General features: G+C 40.0%; 1 protein-coding gene across 1 annotated transcript; it reads right to left on the minus strand.

Annotated features, from left to right (window-relative positions):
* Window positions 1-144: 144 nt before the first annotated feature.
* Window positions 145-21,498, minus strand: LOC144663006 (uncharacterized). Its single transcript, XM_078523935.1, has 8 exons — window positions 21,281-21,498; window positions 19,111-20,285; window positions 18,323-18,436; window positions 17,586-17,671; window positions 9,090-9,936; window positions 7,735-8,058; window positions 5,408-5,693; window positions 145-2,247 (listed from the first exon to the last, which is right to left on the minus strand). The coding sequence occupies exons 2-7, from the start codon at window positions 20,264-20,266 to the stop codon at window positions 5,410-5,412; spliced, it is 2,811 nt and encodes a 936-aa protein (XP_078380061.1). The 5' UTR covers window positions 20,267-20,285; window positions 21,281-21,498; the 3' UTR covers window positions 145-2,247; window positions 5,408-5,409.
* Window positions 21,499-23,392: the final 1,894 nt, after the last annotated feature.

Consider the following 23,392-nt stretch of genomic DNA (forward strand, 5'->3'; position numbering starts at 1 on the left):
TGCTACTACGCACACTCGGTTGTGCTTCATAATCTAGACCAGGACGAGCTAATTAACAGAAGTAAAACTGTTAAGTAGTCGTTAGGAATGGAGAATAAAGTCTTGACTTTCCTAAAGAGTCTAAAGGGAAACGCTTGTGTTGTCTTTCTCAGTTGAAGCGTTCATGCTTAGGTCCTATCAAGTAAATACAGTTCTATCGCAACTACATTCGCCCTATCATTGAATATGCCTGTCCAGTACTCAATGAAATTCTACCTGCCTGCCTATCGTTCTTGTGAGATAGAAGCAGTGTAAAAAAAGAGATGCCCATCATTTCCCTGTGCCTTTTGTACGAAAAAGCGCATGATAGGGCAAGTCTGGTCACTCTGTCAGGTCGAACGCAAGCTCTGACGGACAAACAGTTCAAGAACATTTTAGAGAACAATGACAGTAGGCTCAGGGAAGTTCTGCTCCCACGCGATGCTCGTAGTTACAACCTCAAAAAAGTCACGCCAGTTAAAACAAATAGATTCTGAAAGAGTTTTTGTTTCTAACGCACTTGAGGCTAACATAATGTAGCTTACAATTATTGCATTTTAAGAATTTAATATTTTAAGTATTTGTTGTTCTTATAGAGTCAAGTTCTGTAACTATTACGTAGTTCAACCTTCGGGTTGCTAAGTCATGTAAATAAACCACCTACCTACCTGCCTGCCTCTCCGTCCATCCGTCCGTCCGTCCGTCCGTCCGTCCGTCCGTCCGTCCGTCCGTCCGTCCGTCTGTCTGTCTGTCTGTCTGTCTGTCTGTCTGTCTGTCTGTCTGTCTATCTATCTATCCGAAAAGGCGCAAGGTGAAGTGAAAAGGCAATGTGTGTTCTACAACCACTGAAGGAATTGATGCAAAAATTGATATTCCAGCATTTTGAAGTGTGTTTTGACAAATAAGAAACAACAGACTGCAATGTTACGTCATCATGCTATGGGAGAAGTTCACGGTGTCCGTTTTATCGAGAGTCAAAAAAATAAAAAAACTATTATATTGGTACCACGAAAGTGTCCGTAATTCCGTAATAGCGAGGGTCTGTAATAGTGGGATTCATTTCCAGTCGAACCTCTATAGCTTTCGCCGGGAATCTGGATTTTGTCCGTATTAAAAAAATAGCGGGGTGTCCGCAAGACGAGAGTTCCTTTAAATTGATTGGCCCGATTTATACTAGAGACGGATGATCCGTCTGGACGAACTTGCGACAGACGAATTATGAAGATAGTTGGTCTGGACCGATAATCCGTCTGTTTGCCCGTATTTATACACAGACGAATTATCGCACGAACTAAAAAATGCTCGCCTAATTAAAATGCAAGTTCGTCCAGACGGATCATCCGTCTCTAGTATAAATCGGGCCATTAGCTACAATTGCAGTGTATAAACGAAAGATATATGACGGCCTTTATTTTTTTTCTCTTGTTAATACTTAATTAAACTTCGCATTTTTACAGAAAAGAAAATTAATAAAAGACGTTCAGTTAGTTATCGTTTCTCCCTTGAATAGGATGTTATTTTTTTTGGTTCAGGCCTTAAAAGGTTATATATATATATAAACAATGTCAGGGTCCATGAGCAAACAATTATCCAAAAATTTACGGTACCCACTGGGCCGACAATCCCACCAGATATATATTTGTCTCCATTGGATTTACCACTTTATATTCTTCATCAGCACACAGCTATCTAAATTTTCCGGGATTTCCACAGCCCCACCTCCCTCCCGCGGGGCCGATATTGAACCCAGCAATTCCACTATTAACGTGTTTGCCTCAATTGGATTCAGAACTTTTCTACTGTGTAATTCTTCATGAAAGTCCTTGATCTGTTTGGTTCTTTTGGCTCCGCTTCTGCATCTATTGCCAACTGAACATTTGGCCAGGTGTTATCAGTTATCCAGGTTACCATATTGTAAGCAATCTCAATAATGGCATAGATGACTGAATTATTGGCAGTTTCTGTGATTGTAACGCGGATAGCCCCTGTGTCCTCTAAACGGTAGATTTCCAAATTAGCTACAGCCACACTCTTAAAATCTGTTGAAAATATCTGCCAGCAGTTCATCGGGGGGGGGGGGCGTCCACTGTTCGTTCCACACCACCTGATCATCCTTACTGTACGAGATTTGTCCATATCGCAGACGAGTCTTCATTAGAATTGACTTGCCTTCAGTGTTGTAAGACTTCAGTTCGGCTTAAGTGTCGTAAATCTCCGGTTTTTGAGTAACTGAAAAGTTAAACAGACTTGAAAAGTTAAGAAGCACTCGCTTTAAACACGAATACTTTCGGGCCGGAAGATGAATTTAGAGAACAAACATAAACTGCTAAAATAATAGCGACCTTCAGATTTGACTACGAGTACGAGATCGAGTACGAGTACCACTTTGAAATTTCGACACAATTATATCCCCCAAACTAAAACTCTTCCCTGTTGTTGACTAACACATAAATAAACGTTACGGGTAAGATTGGTGTGATAAGTGATTGTTGGAGGCACACGAATTTGGTTTGAAAACTCGTACTCGTACTCAATCTCGTACGTTTACTACTAACAGGCACCGCGCTTGAACTCTTGGAAATCATAAGCATTCCTGGCATGCATTTAATAACCTGTCAAGATATGGAGTAACCTATTAAATGCATCCCGGTAATGCATACTGGGATTTCAAAAAAAATAGGCCCTTAACCAATAAGGAAAAAAAGATATATAGTGTTTCCGAGACACAATATATAATCAAGATAAGACAGCACCTCCGCTATTTGGCCCAACTTGTATTTTTTTTATTTGTTTATTTCAAAGACGCAGACACTAGTTACAAATTACAATTTACGAAAACGCTACACCAGTCAACAAATGGTAAACGCCATAGCGTACACTATTGAGTTATGGATGTACACGGGAGGTTGCTAAGCACGAAAGAAGCGTAAAGGTGGATTTTCACTATGGGCAAATAGTAGTCGGCAAATTAACGAATCAGAGCGCGCGCTTTACTTTAGTTGTGCTATAATAAAAGTTTACAACTTATTGAATACACTACATTACGTTTCACAATATTACTTTTGATACATTATCGTTTTGATACATTATTATTATTATTATTATTATTATTGTTTTTATTATTATGTAAATAATATGTTTATATATAAAGTTCTTATTCGAATAGTCAAATCATTGTAATTCTTTTAGAAATTGGTTAATAAAGTTTTTATTTTTTAATAAAAAAATTATTATTATTATTGTTATTATTATTATTATTATTACATTATCGTTCAACTTGTTTAAAATTGAACATGTGCAGTGACAACTTTTTTAAAAAAGAAATTAAGTAAAACAGCCCAAGTACGAAAATAGTTTGGAAGTGCTTTTTTTTCCAGTCGCGATTTCTTTAAGAATTTCATGTTTTCCGTAAAATAAAAATAGAAAGCGTTGGAGATCTAGGGCATCTCCGCGAACGCTTGTGCAAAAAATACAGCATTTAGCTATAAAATGACAATAATTGAGTGCTTGCCAATGCCTTGTTCTGTCAAGCCAGCCGTAAAGTACATGGGTTGCGGATAACTTTATTGTTTCATTCGTCTTTTGGTGCCACCAATTTTGGAACAGTGTCCAGAAGTCAACTGATAGAGTGCAATTTATAAGTAGGTGATGCAGAGTTTGTTGCTCGACGTTGCATAAGTTGCATATGGGGTTTTCTGACAGGCCGTCTCGATAAACTGTGACGCGGGTTAGAAGCACATTGTGAATCACGTGCACTTTATACTGAAACATTATTATTTTAACCCTCGGACGTACAAGCAAACTCACACCCCCACCATCGTACAAGGGGGGGGGGGGGTGGATGGAACCCCTCCCCGGAGTTTTCGTTATATTAAGGCGTAGCGAGATTATTTTACACTGATAAGGAAGCCCTTAGCTTACTCTACAAGATGACATAATTTTAATTGGCTGTGACGTCATATGACGTCACGTGACGTCATTTGAGCCGCCATCTTGGATCCGCCATCTTGGATTTCAACATTTTCTTAGAAAGTCACAAAATAACGGAAATTGATGCAAAATCAAGCCAGAATGCTTATGGAATGTAAAAATAAACAAATCTTGCACTTCTGTTTCAAAAAACTGGAAAAAATAAAGAAAAATGTTAAAAATGACGATTTTTGGCAAGACCTGCCTGTATTTATGACGTTGCCATGGCAACGTCAAATATCGTGGACACATGGTTGACATATCAAAATTTCCGTAAAGGATGAATGAACAGCTACCGAAAGTTTCAGCATTGTAGATTAATTCCTCTTTTCAAAATTTGGTAAAAACCTTATGGGGGGGTGGCATCCACCCCCCCCCCCCCACCCTTGTACGTCCGAGGGTAAACTCCATTTGCAAATGGCATGTAAGAAACTTTTTGAACTGTGTTTTTTGTAAAGCCGTAACGAAGAATTTTGGTTTCGGCGGTGGGAGAGATGAAGATGGTTTTTAAAAGAGAGGAGTAAATAGAACTGGTTTTTAGAGTGTTGACCGGGGTATTGTGTTCGGCAAATGGAATTGGGTTTTTAAAATAAGGCGAGGTTTCCATGTTTATGCAAGAGCTCGTTGGGGATTATTTTCCAGGAAGCTTGTGAGTCGTCTTGAATTCTGTTGACCCAGGCTAATTTGAGTTCTTTTTCCATGATATTATAATCGCACATTTTCAAACCGCCGTCTTTTTTATTTCCAATTAACGTATTTCTTTTGATTTTAGGGGGCTTTCCCGCCCAACAAAAGTCAAATATTAGTTTATTTCTTGGATATAGTGATCTGGAACAGGCAGTACAGAGGCTGAATAAATCAATTTGGATATCCCAAGTGTTTTGACAATGTTGATTTTACCATGAAGAGTCAAGTTTCTCCGTTTCCAAGTGTTAAGTGTTTTTTCAAGGCTAATTATTTTTTCGCCTAAGTTAAGTCTGTCGGCGCTTGCATGATTGTAAGAGAAAAAAACCGAGAGCATTAATTGGTTCTTTTGGCCACTTAAAACCAAAAGGTTTATCTGTTTTATCTTTCCATTCACCTAACCACATTGCTTCGGTTTTGGTGTTGTTAATTTCTAGGCCAGAGCAGTCGTTAAATTTATTTGGCAATTTCAATAGACTTGTGACGGAGTCAAGGTCACGAACAAACACTGTTGTGGCGTCGGCATATTGGCTTATTTTTAGTTCATGTTTGTTGATTTAGATACCTTTGATAGTGGGATCACTTCTTATGGATCGAGAGAGGAGTTCTATTCCGAGAACAAAGAGAACGCCAGACAAAGGACAACCTTGTCTGACTCCTCGCTGTGGTGAGAAAAAGGTAGAGGCGTGCCCGTTATTTGGCCCAACTTGTATGTAAATCTTATTTAAACCGTTACCTTCAAATCCTTCCTGCGGTTGTTTCCTCCTGTCCGGGGGAAAAATTAAAGTCAAGAGAATGTGACTGTGATTCTTCATTTGGGATCATGCCTCGCTTCCTGAGCTCTTTTTCGATCACCTTTCTCATTCCAATCGCAACATGCTCCTGTGCATCTCTCCAGCACATGGCCAGCAGCCTTACACTCGTTATTTCATCACCTGCCAGCCGACTGGAAATTGTCTTCACGCCTTTTGTGGACCACTTATATTCCTTCTGAAGAAAACGAAGGAACACCTCCACAGAAGCTGAAAACAACAGAGAGGAAAGGCAATATTTTAATAAGTGTATTATCATAAAAAATGTTGTGGTATTCAGTATATGGCAAAGCCAGTCTTAGGCAAATCCGAGTGTTCTGATTGGTTCTTTCTTGGTCGGGATTTTGCCATACGGACCGTTTTCATGAAAACGGTCCAAGTCGTGTATTTTTTCCGAAAGCTGGAAAATTCAAAATTTGCAACTGAACCTGCAAAAAAGAACGGAAAACGTGTACATACTCTCATTCTTCGCAAAGAAACTACCTAACGGAATGATATTTTACAGATCTTACAACACGGACGAAGAAAACACATATTCACCAAGCGAATTTTTATCGTATTGTCTAAAGATCGTCAAACTCCGAGATAAACTGAAACAGGCATCACCGAAAGCTAGGAGGCCATAGACGATTTTATAAACGAACAAAAAAGTGCAGACACAAATAAGAAGACGGCTACTGATATGAACGCTCTTCTTCGCTACATGGAAGGTAATGGTATGACAAATGAAAGAATTGAAAGCTAGCTACCTGCTTCCGAGCATGACCAACTTTCCGTCCAAATTTTTTACGCAGTGAATTTTTTATAAACACACGCAGCAAAAATGGAGAAGAGTACGAGCCAGTAGCAATTTCCAATTTTACAGCGATGCCTGAGAAGAAATATCCATTTAACATATTCAAAGACAATGAGTTTGAAAAATCGGAAAGAGTACAAGCTGCATGCGAAGTGCCAGTCACTAGTTCACAAGTACGGCGAAGGAAACAAGCCGCAAGCCGCTCAGGCGATCGATGAAGACGACGAAGATGCTCTTTTTGAAGCGAGAGAATTGGGCGGTCCAATCCAGTTGCACTTCAAAAACTGTCGGGTGGTTTTTATCCTTACAATTTGGTTTACAAGCCAGAGACGAAAGCCGACCCGTACGTTACGCTGGGAGACGTTTAACTTTAACAGCAAAATGATGGCCGAGAAATCTTGGTGTGGTTAGCAGAGCGGCCTCCTGGCTTTCGGTGATGCCTGTTCCAGCTTCTACATCAGAAGTTTCCCACATCTTCCTCGTCACGATCAATAAATTTGTTTTCAAACTCGTGGTAGCTTGTTCTTTCTGAGTTACTCGCGTCGTCATAAAGCAGGTTACGGAGGAAGCCCTTTGAATGCAAGTGACCGGAAGTGCTTTTTAACAGAAAAATAAACAAGCATGGTTCCAGTTCCATATAATAAACTACTTACTAACCTAGCTTGCTCGAGCCGCACTGGGGAATATTGGCCCTCGGTCGATTTTGTACGGACCTCGCTATGCTCGGTCCGTACTGCCACGACCTCGGGCCAATATTCCCCAATACGGCTCGAGCAAGCTAGGTTAGTAAGAGGTTAATACACACCATCACAACAAATATCAGTATCAGTATCAGTATCAGTGAAATGAACGGATCGGAACAGGAGGTAAAATAAACTAAAACTAGCAACTGGTTCCAAGGGCGCAATTTTACGATTGGCACCCGTTTCTTTTGCAAAGTTGTTAAGACAACCTGAAAAAACGCCGAGGGGCATGAACCTGGCATTCGAAAGAACCCCACCCAGGAGAAGTATAGTTTATTGTTATTGCTGCGAAAACCGGGATAGGCTCTGGCAGTGTGGAACAGAGAGAGAATGAGAGTAGCGAATCCTTTCTGCGCCTTTTAACAACTCGCGAACTCTGCTCAATCAACGGTTACGTTTTTCGCCGCCGTCAACTGGTCAATTATGTGAGCGGACCTCTAAAGAAAAAAGAAAAAGGTCACTACAAGAGGTTCAAAAGATCATGTCTGTTGGTGGTGCGTATACGTAATTTCCATCCATTTTGTTTGTTTTGGTCTTTCAAGGTTCGATGGCTGTCGTCAAAATTATGACTGACAGTAGAGAAAAGCGCAATCGTTAGTAAGGTTTTGAACTTCAGAGTTCGCGTGTAATTGAAAGGCGCAATAAAATAGTCGGTAGAGGTAGAAGTGTTGCTTTTGGCTAACAATTAAAAAAAAAAACAATACAGTGATACCGTCTTCAGGGCCAGGCGCCCCTTGCCTGCTGACGTTAACTCCCTCCAAAGCTTTCATCATTTCATCTTCTTTTTTGTCCTTCTCTTTTTGTTTCATGATCTTCACTGCTCTTTCAGCGTTCACCAGCGCACAGTGCAGAATGTCGAATGCCATTTTTTCTATGCTGGGGTTACGAGCCTTGTTTTCCTTGGTGTAGTTCCACACGAAGAATGTGTCACTAGTGGAACTTCCGGTGGCAGCTGATGCCTCGTCAAGGGCGTCTTTTTCCTCTTCTTCCGTTTTTAGTGTGTCACGGTGAGTAACAACAGTGACGGGTGCAATTCCTTTTTTAACGAAAAAAATAAGATTTTAAAAAAATGTATCCAAGAAATAACGAAGGCGGTTTTTCTTTTCCCTTCTCCATCCTCTCCCCTGCCTATCAACCTCTTTTGCAACTAAGTAACACTGATTGTTGTATCGACTTGTAAACGAACACTGTATATGATCATGAAAATACCGAATGTTCTTCAGTTTTAACCTTTATGGTTGGGCCTTTTTGTTTGGCTCGTTAATTTCTTAAATATTCGTTCTGTTTTGTCGTTCAATTCTCGCAAAAAGCTATATTTCAAAATTATAAAAAACCCAGATACTACACGCCCTCTGATTGGTCAAATTGGTCGACAATCCTATGTACTAAAGTACCCGTAAACTACCGCTTTCCGACATGGCCGCACTACTCTCGACCACGCGTAAGTTAACGTTAGTTTAAATAATGTCTTCTTTTGGTGTATCTCAGGGTAAAAACAAAAGATATGATTCTCGTAAACCGTCGTTATGAAAATTAACTGAGGGTGGATCACAAAAACGAATTTTTCCGCTCTCCACAGTTGAGCGAAGGGACTAGAGAAAAAAAAAACGCAGAAACCAACATATGAGAAGGAAACACCCGGCTGGAAAAATGTTAAAAACATGAATATCGTTCCATTCAACATGTACTCGGAAACGTCCAGTTTAAAAGAATAAAGACAATAGCCAATCAGCGCGCGCAAAAGACGCTATCCACTGTATCCACAAATAATGATACTCTTTGTATCAAGTACGTTTTATTACTAAACGTTGCGAAGGACTAGAGGAAAAGACCAGAGGCCAGACCTAGAATTTCAGAAAAAGGAGAAACTAAAAGAGGAGGTGGATAACCAGCTATTTTGTGCTTGAAAAAAGCCTAGGAAACTTACAATGAAGAAAAATCTTCCGCGTTTTCTGTCTTCTAGGCATGAGGTCGGTCCTCGGCCACATCTCGACCTCCTCTATATCCCCATTAGTTGGGCCACTGATGGTATTGTCGCAAAAACAATGGTCAAAATGACTACATTACCAGTTTTCCGCAGGATATCTCGGACTGGTTTCAGGTAATCTTTCAAAGTTCCTTCTGTGAGTCTTGGGTCGTTAGGCTTTACAACAAAGATGATCCCGTGCAATCTCTGTCCAAATTCTGCCTTCTGATGCATCTCTTGTGCGTTAGAGGCTTGGCGATCTGATTCACGAAAGATATTATCACCAGGTTGGAGTCTTCCGTACAGGATATTCTCAAACTCGACGGTTTCGTTAGCACTGTAATTGAAGAAGCCCCTGGTGTCGACCAAGTGGAAGAACATCTCTGGCAGGTAGTCCTCAAGTATGATGGTCCCCTCCTGTCCTGTTGTGCTGTCCGGGGCGGATCCCTTTTCCGTCTGCTTCACCGTTCGTTCACACGTGTTGATGAAGCAGCTCTTTCCACATCCCGTGGGGCCAAACACTCCGATCCTAAGTTGGGTCACATCTTCAATTTCCATTCCAAGGAAATTGTCAAGTCTGGTCTTGTTGCCAAATGTGTAATTGAACAACTCGTCACGGCTTCGGCAAAGTTCTACCTCCATCTGCAAACGTTTCAGTTCTGCTTCTGCTTCTCTCTCCTCTTCTTCTTCTTCTTCTTCTTCTTCTTCTTCTTCTTCTTCTTCTTCTTCTTTTTTTATTTCCCTCTGTCGATGTTGCTGGAGCTGTTGGCGTCTCCTCGCTTCCTCTGCCTGCCTCTTTCGTTCTATACGGGCTTGTTCTTCAATCTGCTTTTGCCTTCGTTCATTTTCTAGCCTTCGTGCCTCTCTTTCTTCCGCTGCTCGTCGATCCCTTTCCGTGTTATCTACGTAAGTGTAGTGAGTTTCGACTGAGTGACTGGAACCACTACTCTGAAAACCAAAATCAAAAAAAAAAAAATTAACCATTTTTTATGAAGGTTGGACCTTTCTTGCTCCAATACGTGGGGGACTGAGGGGACGGGGCATTTTTTAAGTGACTGCTTGGACGGGAGTACTAAGGTTGGTTTTGTTCTTCCTCCAATAAAGGGGACGGGAGTAATGCTTGGTCCTTTCTTGATCCAATAACTATTCAAGTGGCTATGAGCCACTAAACTCGGAAAAATTATTATGAAACAAGAATCACTAATTTTAAAAACACGAAACAACTTTTTAAAGACATGTTTCGGCATGACTTATGCCATCTTCATTTTATTGAGAATTTAAAATCTAGGGCTATATATATACCCAAGCTACAAATACAAAAATAGAAATGTATACAAAGTAAAATTACAATAACAAAAGATAATGGTAAAGCCGTTACAAAGTGGCAGGTACTGTCTGGTACTGTCAAGAACAGTAATTACTCACAGTGTGAGCTTTAGACCGTTACTAATAGAACAAAAGATTAAAATAAAAAGGTGTTGACATGCTGCACTTGAGTGTTTAAATCTGGTTTTAAACTATTAATGTAAAAGGCCTCTTTTAATTTAAGAAAATAAACGGTTTGAGCAGAATCCAAAATTTTAAAGCAATCAGATGTGTATAAATTTTTGCACTTAGATGAACTGTTAAGGTGTTTAAAAACATGTGAATTTTTGTCAGTTAAAGTATGCTCTTTGATCCTTGTTGAAAAATGACGGGAAGTCTCGCCAATATAACGGGAGGTACATCCCGCACAAGTAAATTGATAAACAACAGAGGATCTAATAGCATCAGGAATGGGATCTTTAAAACTGAAGAAATTCTTTATTTTAAAAGAGGAAAAAACTAACTTGATGTTTAAGTCGCTGCAAAAACGCCTAGATAACTGTTTAATTTTTATCTGGGTTATATTAGATACATTGCCGATGAAAGGTAGTTTGAAATTGCGAGTGCTAGTGTTGTTAGAATTACTTATACTAACATCACTAGAGGAATTAAGTCTAACATTATCTAGATAACGTTTAATGATTTTGTCAATTATGTGGGAGGGAAATGAGTTACGTTTAAGAGTTTCTGTTAATTTAGCGACATCTTTGCGAAAACCCGAATTAGAGTTATTGATTTTAAAAGCTCTGTCAACTAAGGTATGAATTAAACCTATTTTATACTTAAATGAAGTAAAACTAAAGTAATTAGTAAGAAGACCAGTGTAGGTTTTCTTATGATATATAGACATGGTACAAATAGGAGAAGAGTTATCTACTAAAACATCTAAGAAACAAGAATCGAAAACAACAAACTGACAAATAGAGATTTGCTAAAACAAATGATGTTAAACGTTCCACTATTCAGTTCACTTCGCTAGCTTAGTTTCATTGTCATCTAGCTGCTCATCAAGAGCAGGCCGAAAGGGCAAGTGATAGAGTTCCCATCGGTTGCAAATTGTTTTCTTTCTTTCTTTTTTTTAGGCAGAATAATAATATCATTAGCAAAAATAAGTTTTGGTCTATTTCAAGAAAACTGACATTAATACAATATTTCGGCTGGTAGTTAAGCATGTATGTATCGTATTTATTCGGCTATAAGCCGAGACCCTAGACTTTTAGTTTTTGGAACCAGTTAGACTCTGACAAAAAATAAACCCAAATCACTCGGCTATAAGCCGAGACCCAATTTTTCCTTCAAACTACAAAACAATCCACGTGCAGCGAGCGAATCAAAATATTCGTTTAATCACAACTATGTAATTGAAAAACAACAACTGATAAAGAATGAATTTATTAATAGAACCGTACACAAGCGTGACAAAACATTCACCTGAGTTCAGAATCCCATCTCAAACAATCACACATTCTTCTGAAGAATTAAGCGGTTATCGATCATCATGCCAAAAGCTACTGGTTTTCAAACAAATAAACCTTCAAATTGAAAGTTGTTGCCGAGGTATAGACAGTTCAGAACAACTGCAAAATCGCCAGAGAATACGGGATGATTCCTGATGATTCAGTAAATCTTCAGTTCGTCGCAATTCGCCAAGTTGCTAGCGAAAAGATCAAGGAGATCAAGCGGGTGAACTTTAAATGTCATCAAAACGAAACATGTGCTGTTACCGGTATTTGTCTAGTACTCTGAATCCAATCAAACTCTACTGGAGTGGTTTCTTTTAGCAGAGAAGTCATGGTATTATAAGTTTTCGGTTTCGAACAAGAATATTACATCAAGTCGATTTCTGTCAGATCGTGTTACAATGTTTACCAAGCGCGTGGGAACAGCAGCTTCTGATTGGTCAGTTTCTGGTGTCACCACAACAAGCCAAAAAGATCGATTCCTGGCCCTTCTTCTCTTGAAAAGTCACGTTAGCAATGATTCTGCAATTTAGCTAAACTTTAAGGAAAGAAACAGAAGGAAATGAACAGTCTCAGTCTCAGGAATAGTCTCAGGCAGAAATAATTATTGTAGAAGAGATTGCAAGGAAATTGTTTAAGACATGCGGGATTTCGAATGCCCTCGTCAGTTCAAAAGACGATCACAGTACGCCGACAAAATAAATAATATTCCAGAGCGAGCCGATGGACGACGAGTTCCAGCCTAAATATCAAAGAAAAGGCGAATAAAAACTTCATTCCTAATGTTGCTTCATTAAACCAAATGGTTTTTAAAGAGCCGCCACTAAAATAAAAGGTGACCAAGAATAAATTACAAACGCTTGCTAATAATTTTCGTTTGTTGATGATCGCTCGGCCTCGGCTTATAGATGAATATTTCATTCAAATTTAACTCTTTTCTAGTACCATCGAATTTTTTTTTCGGAAATACTCAGCGATAAATCAAAACCCCAATTTTGTTGAGTTTTAACCAGTTCTCAGTAAGATTTGGTGAAAATATATAGCCTTTGTGTACTTCATATATGCGCATGCGTTTAGCACAAAATTCCGTGTGCTTGAATCTACGCCTGAAAGAATGCATACCACAAGGAGAACTTTGGGTTTTCAGAAACAAATATATAGCATTTGTGTACTTCATATAAAGTAACACAGGTATGGCTCGCATTTTCCCCAGCCCCCTACTCGCTTCACAAGATTAATTGATTAATTCAATTTGATATAAATTAATTAATTCTATTAAAATGTTTACAGGAATCGAGAGAAGGATTGAAGGAGGGAAGAAGTGAAATCGGCCCACTAACCAAAACTCGGAATTTTCCGAGTTATAAAGGAGGGGGTCCACCATTTAGATATTACATATGTTTAGTAAATAGGGGGAAGAACCTACCTTTGATTAGCCACTGGTTATTAACTTTCAAAATTACACAAGGGTACTTTCGACAAACAAACAAAAAATCACTCACTGTTTTGAGGAACGAAACACTGCCAAAGTATGAGTCAATCCAAAGAAACAAACGTCATCCACGATAAACAGTCAAGGCAATGTTAGCTTTTTGGGGGGATGCAAATTGTGATACATTCTTCAGTCATAAGGATTGATAAATTTTAAATTCACTGGACATTCATGGGACTCTTTTTTGAAACATTTTTACTCCGGTCCAGATGTTATAATTGGTACGAGTCACGTCCTATAATTTACTTTCTCGACGTTTTTAAACTTGTTTGTTCAATGTTCGACTGTTCGGCACACATAGAATTTTCGCATTTCTTCGGGTACAATCTGTGATTTCTTTGTAATTCGAAATCTTGGAAATACAACTAACACCCAAGTATAAGAGCCTAGATTTTTCTAATTAAGCCTAAATAGGTTCTTATAGAAATGGAATTTAGTGCGATTTTAGGCTTCTTATGTTGTGTTAGCTTACATGAAGTATTGTTACAGTTAGGACGCAATGCATATTGGCTATTAGAGATGGCGTCTTGAAGCAAATCCGTGTAATCCACTGAAGAGTACATTAGACCCAAATTACTCGACATGGTGGCAGCGGGAACTTCCCAAGAGGCTTTAAACTAAAGAAGAATCAGAAAAGACGAAAATATGGGAGACCCAGATCCAGGCGAAGCTGGAATTCAAGCTGAACAACTACAAGTAGTTGACAAGCTAAATGAAGCGGCGCTTCATCAGCACAGCCCGCACAACCACAAGTCGTGGCATCTGTACAACAGCAAATGGTTCAACAGATATCCATGGCAAAGAACCAAGTTCCACCACCGGAAAAAAATCAGCTTTAAACCCGAAGAATGGCCACGCTGGATCAAGAGCTTTGAGAGATTTCGAAAAGCGACCGGACTCGACAAAAAGGATGGCGAGAGTCAAGTAAACACTTTGATTTATTCAATGGGTGAAGAAACTGACGATATCATGGATGCAATTTCGGTCTATCAACCGAAGAAGCGAAGCAGTATAACGTCGTGAATGGCAAGTTTGAAGCTCATTTCGTAAAGACTGAAATGTAATATTCGAGCGAGCAATGTTTAACCAGTGAAGCCAACAGAATGGTGAGTCAGTGGATAATTTCATAACAGATTAATATTTCCTTGCTGAATACTGCGAATTTGGAACATTGAGAGATGATCTCGTCAGAGATAGAATCGTAGTAGGGATAAAAAAAGACAGGAAGCTCTCTGAACAACTGCAACTGTATTCTAAGTTGACTTTGGAAAAAGCAATCACAAAAGCCAGGCAGTCAGAGACAGTTAAGAAGCAACAACCTTTCCTACAGGAAGCCAAGTCGGAGCCGCCTGCACCAGTCAGTGTCGATCGTTTATCTAAAGGAAAAGGAAAAGATTCTAAATAAGACATGAAGAAGAAAAAGAAGCCACCCAAGCAACCCAAATTAAAAATGGGAAGACTCCTGAAGCAAAGTGTTCAAGGTGCCTGGGTCAACCACACCGAAGCCAGAGAGTCAAAATGTATCAAGTGCTCTAAAGTAGGACATTAGGCAAAGGCTTGTAAGTCCCTACCAGACAAGAGAGTGGTTGAAGTGAATTTCACTTAACGAAGATGTCAAACCTTTTCGAGTAACAGTACCAAGGAAAGTGCCCTTCCCTTTGTATTAGGAAACTAAAGAAGAGTTAGACAGAATGTTGGAGACAGGTGTCATTTCCAGAATTGACCAGCCCACTGATTGGTGCACTCCCATGGTTGTTTCTCCTAAGAGCAATGGTAAAGTCCGGGTATGCGTGAACCTAAACAAGCTGAACGAGTACGTAAAGAGGGATAACCCCCCCCCCCCCCTTCTAGCAGTAGACACAACCCTTGGAAGATTGGCAGGCTCTAGAGTCTTTTCAAAACTTGACGGAAACTCAGGATTTTGGCAGATAAAGCTAGCGTAGGAATCAAGGCAATTAACAACATTCATTACTCTATGGGACCGCTTCTGTTTCTATGTACATGTATTGCCTTTCGGCATCAATTCTGGTTCAGAGAAATTCCAGAAGAATATGAGTCAGATCCTCCAGGGATTAGTGCATGTTTTAGTCCATGGTAAGGATCAACAAGACCACGACGAAAGGCTGGAAGCAGTACTTAAGCGTCTGGTCGAAGCTGGCGTGACACTTAACCTCGACAAGTGCCAGTTCAGCGCAGACAGAGTTAAGTTCCTCGGACACATCATAAGCTTGAGTGGAATTGAGGCAGATCCTGAAAAGCTACGTGCAATTGCAGACCTACCGCTGCCTCAGAACGTGCAAAAAGTAAGAAAAATTTCTTGGCATGGTAAACCAATTGAGCAAGTTTTCCGAGTACCCCGCTGACAAGACAAAAAGCACCAGAGACCTTTTTCACAAAGGGAACCAATGGACGTGGGGAAGTGAGCAACAGAAAGCATTTGAGCAGATCAAATCCTACCTCACACAAGTCCCAGTACTGGCACTGTACGTCCAAACAAGGAAACCAAAGTGGCAGCTGATGCTTCCTCCTATGGCCTAGGCGGGGTAGTTCTTCGACTCCAACCAGACAACTCCTGGCAACTAGTTTCGTTCATATCAAGAGCGATGACTCCCACTGAGACCAGATATGCAAAGATCGAAAAAAAAGAAGCTCTAGCGCTCACCTTGGCATGGAAACGATCCTGGGAGTACATCGTGGGGAAGTAGATCTGCGTTCAAGCCGATCACAAACCCCTGGTGCCACTTCTGAGTATGCACACGCACGACCAACTTCCGCCGCGAATCCAGAGATTTAGAATGCGACTAATGAGATTCCACTTCAAGGAGATCAAGCATGTTCCTGGAAAGAAGATGCACTTTCCCGATGCGCTTTCAAGACTCCAAGTCCGAAGCCAAGCAGTTCAGTCTACAACTGATGATGACGAAATGTACGCACACATTGGAAGCGTGAGCTCATCACTGCCTGCCTCAGACACAAGACTACAGCAGATCATGGAAGCGCAGGAGGTTCCAGTCTGCAGACAAATCAAAGTATACTGCCATGAGAGATGGCCTGACAAGTTATCCTTTAATGATGCTATGAAACCCTACTGGCCAAGAAAGAACTGTCAGTGGTACAGAACATTCTTCTTAAAGCATCTAGGATCTTGGCCTTCTTCCATGCGTCTTGAGATATTGGATAAGATCCATGAGGGGCATCAAGGGATCACTAAGTGCTGTGAACGGGCCAAAAGCTCTGTTTGGTGGCCAGGACTGAGCAGAGAAATCCAGGATCTGGTGCAAAAATGTATAGTTTGCGCTCTATACAGGGACACAAAACCCGAACGTACCGCTTATCACCACACCCTTACTAGACCGTCCATGGCAAGTCGTGGCCACATACCTCTTCCATCTGAAAGGCATCGGCAACCTTATTTTTATAGACTACTTCTCAAGTTACGTCGAAGTAGCAGCCATGCAGAAGAAGACAAAGTCAAGGTTGTTACAGGTTATTACAGCCCTCAAGTCGGTCCGACAATGGTCCTCGATTTAACAGCGCAAAGTTCTCCTACTTTGCTAAGGGATGGGGATTCAAGCATACGACAAGTAGTCCTAGATTTCCCCAGTCTAATGGAGAAGTTGAGCGTGGGGTTAGAATACAGTTTAAATTTTAACCATACAGTAAATTTCTCTTTCCAAAGTACTAGCATGCATGTCTTTCATGCTGCAGTGGCCATAAAATGCTGTAATACATTTCACCTGTGCCTTTTTATTTTCAAAGGTTCTTATGAAAAGGGGGTTTAAAATAAAAATTTTAGCCTAACAGGTTCTTATACGTGGGTTTTCACTGTAATAAAACATGTTTCGTGATCACGGGTTCATTTTTTGCTCTGCATACTGTTGGCTGTTGCTTTTGTGAAAAAGAAAATTGTTCTTTTTCTTCAGCTTCTTGGTAGTTTTATTTATATAATTGGCCATATATTGCAAATATTTCAAAAGGAATTTTGTTTAAGTGGCTAGTAGAACATTACTTAAACATGCACGGTCGCATCATATACCGGTACAAGGCGGTCACACTTTTTTTGGATCTGGTCCGGGTTTTGTCATTCGGATCCCATCCAGTCCAGGTTTTGTCAATCCGGTCCGATCCAATCCGGTCCGGCTTTTGTTAACGCCCCAATCACGACACGTAGTTGTTCTGACAATAACAGTGTTATCGCAAGCAACTTTAGTTGTAAAAAGGTATTTCGTACAAATAACACTTGTCTTGCAGTTAAATATGTTGATAAAAACTCACTGTACCCTCTTGACACACGTTCTCCCTTCAGTAATGGCCTTGTTGTAAGCTTCAAAAGCTAAGGGTCCTCGCGCTAACATTTCTGGAGGCACTAACATGGAAGTAAACAACATTAGATATATTAAGCTACGAAATGGGGAAAGTTCAATGCAATACTAGATTAGCAAATTCACTTTAATTCTGTAAAGGGATTATTAACTGGTAGGGGTGAAATAGGAACTGGGATTTGAACACATTTGCACTGGGGATCAAAACAAATAATAGTGGAATTGGGACAGGGATATGGAACATTTTGGAAACCAATAGGCTGGGAAATGGAATTTTGGCAAAATTTGGGCTGGAAAATGGGATTTAATTATACATTTTTATATTTATGCCGATTTTTTTAATTATTATCAATACTGCGGAAGAGTTAACTATACCTTATACGAACTCTGAAACTTAAACCACAACCAACCGTCAACGCTTTTTACTGCCGTCAATCATCTTAGCGAACCTCTCGGTCACTCTCGGGAAACAGAAGTTCGCCTTAACCGGGTCAAAAGGTCACGTCTGTCGGTTGTGATTGGTACATTTCGATCAATGTTGTTTTTTATGTTTTTCAAGGTTCGTTGGCTGTCGCCATAATTGTGATTGACAGCAGTGCAAAACGCAATCGTTCAGTTGATAACAGTTAGGTTTGAACTTCAGAATTCGCATAAGTGTTCTGGGCTCTCATTTGCAACTGCCTGGCCCATTTCACCTTTTGAACCAGTTAATAACTTTTCTTCTTTCACATTCTGTTCCGATTTTTCGTCTGCAGCTTGACTTCTACTCTGAAAAGGAGCAACTACTGCAGTTGGTTCCACTTCACTTGCTGAAACGTCAACAATTGAACAATTGAAATTAAATTATTATCGCATCGAAATGTGACATAGAGGGTACTGTTAAGTACTCGACCCTGCATCGCAGTTGCATCCAGGACGGTGGACAGCGTATTCCTGCTGATAGTGTATCACTAACTATGCATGAAAGACTCTACCAGGAAATCAAATAACCGCGTCAACGTTCGTTTATCAAACTCAAAGAAGAAATAAGGGATTGCCTACGCCAACCCTGTTCCCCTTGGGTTTCCAAGGGAAATCCAGACGAAAAATCATTTGCCTGGGTAGCTTGAACATGCTTTTGCTTCTTTCGTCTGTCTTCTTGTTCATGGAATGCCGCTTACTAGAGCAGGGCTCATTCTCAATTTATTAAACAGCACATAGTTCGCATGCACAATTTTAAACATCATTCTCGAAAGTAGACTGGCAACATAAAAGTGGATCCGGAAGAATAAACGCAACAACTTTCAGAGCAGTGGAATTCCGGTTTCTCGAAACTCCAAGGAAAACGAAAATTAATTCGAGCAAACGGGGGGTAACATTGCAGTGTCCAAGGTTATGTAAACCCTTTTAATTTGAGCTATCAGAAGAAAAATTCGAGAAGTCAAAGGTTCGATAAACCGGGATTCTAGTTGTACATCAAAGACAAATATTTTTCAGTACTTACAGTTAACCAAGGAACACATCATTTCCACAAGATCGTTGCACTGCTTCTCCCAGCTGTACTTATCAGCATAGCGTGTCCGTAGTTCTTGGCACTCCTTTACTGCTGTTTCACTGCCTTTTTCTCTCACACCTTTGATGGCCTCAGCCCACTGCCCTGGATCTTCGGAATCTACAGTCCAAGAAGAGCCCCAAGGTATTTCTTGCAGTGCTTCTCCAAATCCGCTGTTTTCACTGACAAGGAATGGCAGACCAGCTGACAAGGCTTCTAGGGCTGTCAAACCAAATCCTTCAGTTCTTGAAGGTATAATGGCAAGATTTGCTGTAGTTAATAGGGTAGCAAGATCATCACGATTTTCAAGATAGCCTTTCACAGTCAGTTGACTTCGCCTTAAGCCTTGCTTCAGTAACTTATCCGCCACTTGCTGTTCGTTTCCAAAAGGTGCACCTACAAAGACGAGATGGTAACTTCTGTCATTTAATTCAGCGACCGCTTTAGCAGCAATGTCGAAGCCTTTGAGTTCGAAATCTTCGGAGTCACCACGCCCAAATACCAGAACCCAAAACTCCTTACTTCCTTGAGTGGACTGCTTTAAATCAGACAATTCAGTGAAGATACCTGGCGTAAGATTGAAGACATTTTTGCCACTGCGGCTGAGGTATCTGGAGTAGACCTCGTACAATTTGGGTCCAACTGCTACGACAAGATCAGCAATTTTACACAGCTTTACTTCAGTCCATTGTTTTTCATCACCTTTAGAGATGGCATCAGAGTAAGTTTTGAACATTGCAAGTTTTTCAGGGGCTGTATGCACAACTTGCACCCATGTACAATGATGGCTTTTCCTTATCACCTGAGCCTGTTTTCCAAGCTTTACTCCATGACCGATGATAATACTAATATCGAGATTTTCCGGTGGGAAACTCAACCAATCAAGTGGTTCATAGCCAGGCAGATTGTAAGCTTCCACAATATTAATATTGTGCTGTTTAGCTTCTTCCTTATCATCGTCAGTGCATTTTGGAACAAAGAGAGTGACTGCCGCAATAGGGTGCTTAGCTAACTGTATAGCCAACTCTCTGTTCATGGTCGACAGACCACCTTTGGAAGACTTCCATTCGTCTGCCAGGAGGGTAATTTGAAATCTTCTACTAGACATGATGCCGTAGTTATTAAACCTTCTGTAGAACAGAAAATTATAAAGATGTGACTAGAAGCTTTAAGGATTGGTAATTGCGTGCTGCAAATTGAAGAGTCTTTTAAGAACCCTGACCCTGTTAACGACGGAAAATCGAAAATTAAGTAACTTTAGCCAAGAGATGACATATTCAATGAAAGTTAAGAGTAAGCCAAAACATCTTGGTAACAACGATACCCAAAAGGCAGTGACAGACATTAACTTTCATCGAATTTGCTTGTTATAACGCTATACAGAACAACTAGAGTTCGAAATTGCACAAGTACTATACAAAATAAAATAGAGTTAAGACTGTTAACTTATGCTCCAAAACGGCTTCAGTATCAAGAAGCAACTTATTCCAAAATTAGCATTCTTTTACAAGGAAAATTTTATCATGTCACGCGAGCAACGCACATGTCACGCGAGTTAGGTACTACTCACAGAAAATAATCGAGGTCTGAGTGCAAAATTGCATTATTTTAACAAAGTACAAAATGCCTGTAAAGAGGTTCGAGATTGGGAAATCACATCGATTTTCAATACGTCTGGGTTCGCACGAGTCGATGCAGCAAGTCGATATATAATCAACAAATCAGTTTAAGCAATAGCATCTCTGGTATTTGAATAAATTACATTAATGGAGTCTTGGTACTCAATTGCAGTTTGATTTTTAGTGTGATCAGATCGATCTGATCACACTAACACATTTAATTCATTATCATTGTTTGAGCATTAAAGAAGGCACTAAGGCGGCGGAGGCCTTGTGTCCACAATACATGCAAAGATCGACATAACAAACCAACTCAACAAGTTCCAGTTCCAACCTATAACTCATTCCTAGTGCGGTACGTTCACATTGATTGTTTTACCAAAAGATTTCGATCGAATAACAGCAGATCACTTGCGATCCTTTACATTATTACTGAACAAGTAGGAAATAACGCAGTAAATCGTCGAGGACGCACATACAAAACAAGACTTTCCGCTAAAGACTTACCAAATATCTTTAGACTTTACCACGTCAACAGCGGAAGCAGCAATCGATTGAAAAGTAGCTCACTGTCATATGACTGAAAAGTAGCAAGCTACACGGATGTTATAAGAACTAGCAGCCTGCGAACAGGCGGACGTAGGATCAACATAAACAGGCTTTTAGTGAGTCTTGCTCCTGTTAAAACTCAAAAACAGTTTCTGTTGCCATCTTGCTGAACTGATCCCAGTTGATGAATCGCAAATGCGAAGGAGCAAAGGCTCCTGGGACATCAGAGTGTCACGCGACATTACTGACATTCCTAACTAGTCACGAAATACAAACTGGTTTCGACGGCAATAGTTCTTTATTAGCTGAGATTTTCCTTTCCAGTTTTTCCTGAAGCAGAGCGAAGAGCCGTCGGGTGTGATATTAATCACCGTTGAGGTTTTCAACTCCTGTGCATTGGATACCATAATCACGGGCAACACCGATGTAGTAATTCAGCCAGTCCCAGTAAATTAACGGTCTATTTGCAGAAAGGGAGCACATTCTCTTCTGGTCTACTGACCGGCAAAGCCAGAGGCCGACTCTCCCATATCTTTTACATCTAGGCATAGTTAATAGAGGGAAATGGTTATGAAACCCCGCAAAGTTCTTTGTTGTATGTTTTTGTTCGCTATTTTGGGCGTTGACAGTGCACAAAACCTAGCAAAACATAATAGGTGGTTACGTGTGTTCATGCAACTAACCAATAGAAACATTGCGATTACGTAATTCATGCATAGTGTATGAGTGAAAAACAAAAGATGTGCACCTTCGTGGACCTTTCAACCTAAATCTTGGCCTCTTTGTTTCCTGCTTTGATGTTTACCGAGATTCATAACCAGTTCCCTCTATTAACTATGATCTAGGTCTATTTGGATTTTGTTTTCCTGGAGATAAACAAAATTGTCAGATCCTTGCTGTGGTTTTGCACTCACCATGATCTCGATTGTCTATAACCACATTTATCTTTGAGTAATTTTTTTGTCTGTTTTGATAATTAAAAAAAGAATTGTCGCAATTTATTGATTAATGTTAAATTTTGTTAAGGATGATATGATAACCACAAGCTCGTTTTTTCAACATTTTGCTTCAGGAAAACAGTGAAACAGTGGAAGATGACTTTTATTTCCTCCAAACAGCCCATACTACCGTATGATATCAAGTCAGTCACTTGATATCATCTCTTCAAAAATATAAAATAACAGGACGGTTGAAAGGGCTTCTGACTCTTCGAACTCCAAGGTCCCCCCTCCCCCTCCTCCCGTTGTTATTTCTATTAAAGACAACTAGAATCCTCTAATATTCTTGGTTTGGATACGTATACCCCGTGGTAACACCTTTGCATAATTTTTTTACATGCAGTTCAACGGTTAGACACAGTTTAAAAGATGAAATTTGCGTAGCCTGCAATTTTATTTACCTCAGGTATTTTAACTGTGCATAAAGAAATGTAATTAATAAATAAACAAACAAACAAATAAAAAATCGTTCTCCTTTGTCAAACTACAATCTTTATCTTCCTTTTCTGACTTTTAGTAGCTTAAAAGAATAAAAACGCCGTTTTTCGTTGACGAATTTCAATCAGAAGGTTTTTTGCAGAAAAAGAGTCGTAAAGAGCTTTATGCTGTGTCAAGCTCTTTTTATACCATTTCATAAAACAGTAACGCCATACTTACACTGGAATGTATTCCTGATAATCTAAGAGAATTGATGTACCGCAATCTTCTAATTTTAAATATAAAGAACATACAGCTGAACAACCATGAAATGTAGCTTGTGTTAGCAGATGTTTGCCGAACTTGCCGTCCTGGCTGGGAACCCTATCAAAACGGAGCGAGAACGAGCGACAAAGAGCGCGAACAGAGTATGTAAGGTGTTTTTAGGTGAGAAAATTGCGAAGGGAGGGGAAGGAAAAAGATGTTTATATAATCTCTTTATATGCATCTGCTTGGAACCGACGCAGTTCTTCGCTCGAGGATCGTTAAATCAATTAAGGAATCTATGCTGCTTCGGGGAATGGTAAAGAAGAACTACAAATCCAGGAATTACACGTTTACGACAACAAACCACTCGATCGACTTCAAATT

Source organism: Oculina patagonica, chromosome 8 (assembly GCF_052425735.1).
Source record: "Oculina patagonica isolate OP01 chromosome 8, crgOcupat, whole genome shotgun sequence".
Taxonomy (NCBI): Eukaryota; Metazoa; Cnidaria; class Anthozoa; order Scleractinia; family Oculinidae; genus Oculina; species Oculina patagonica.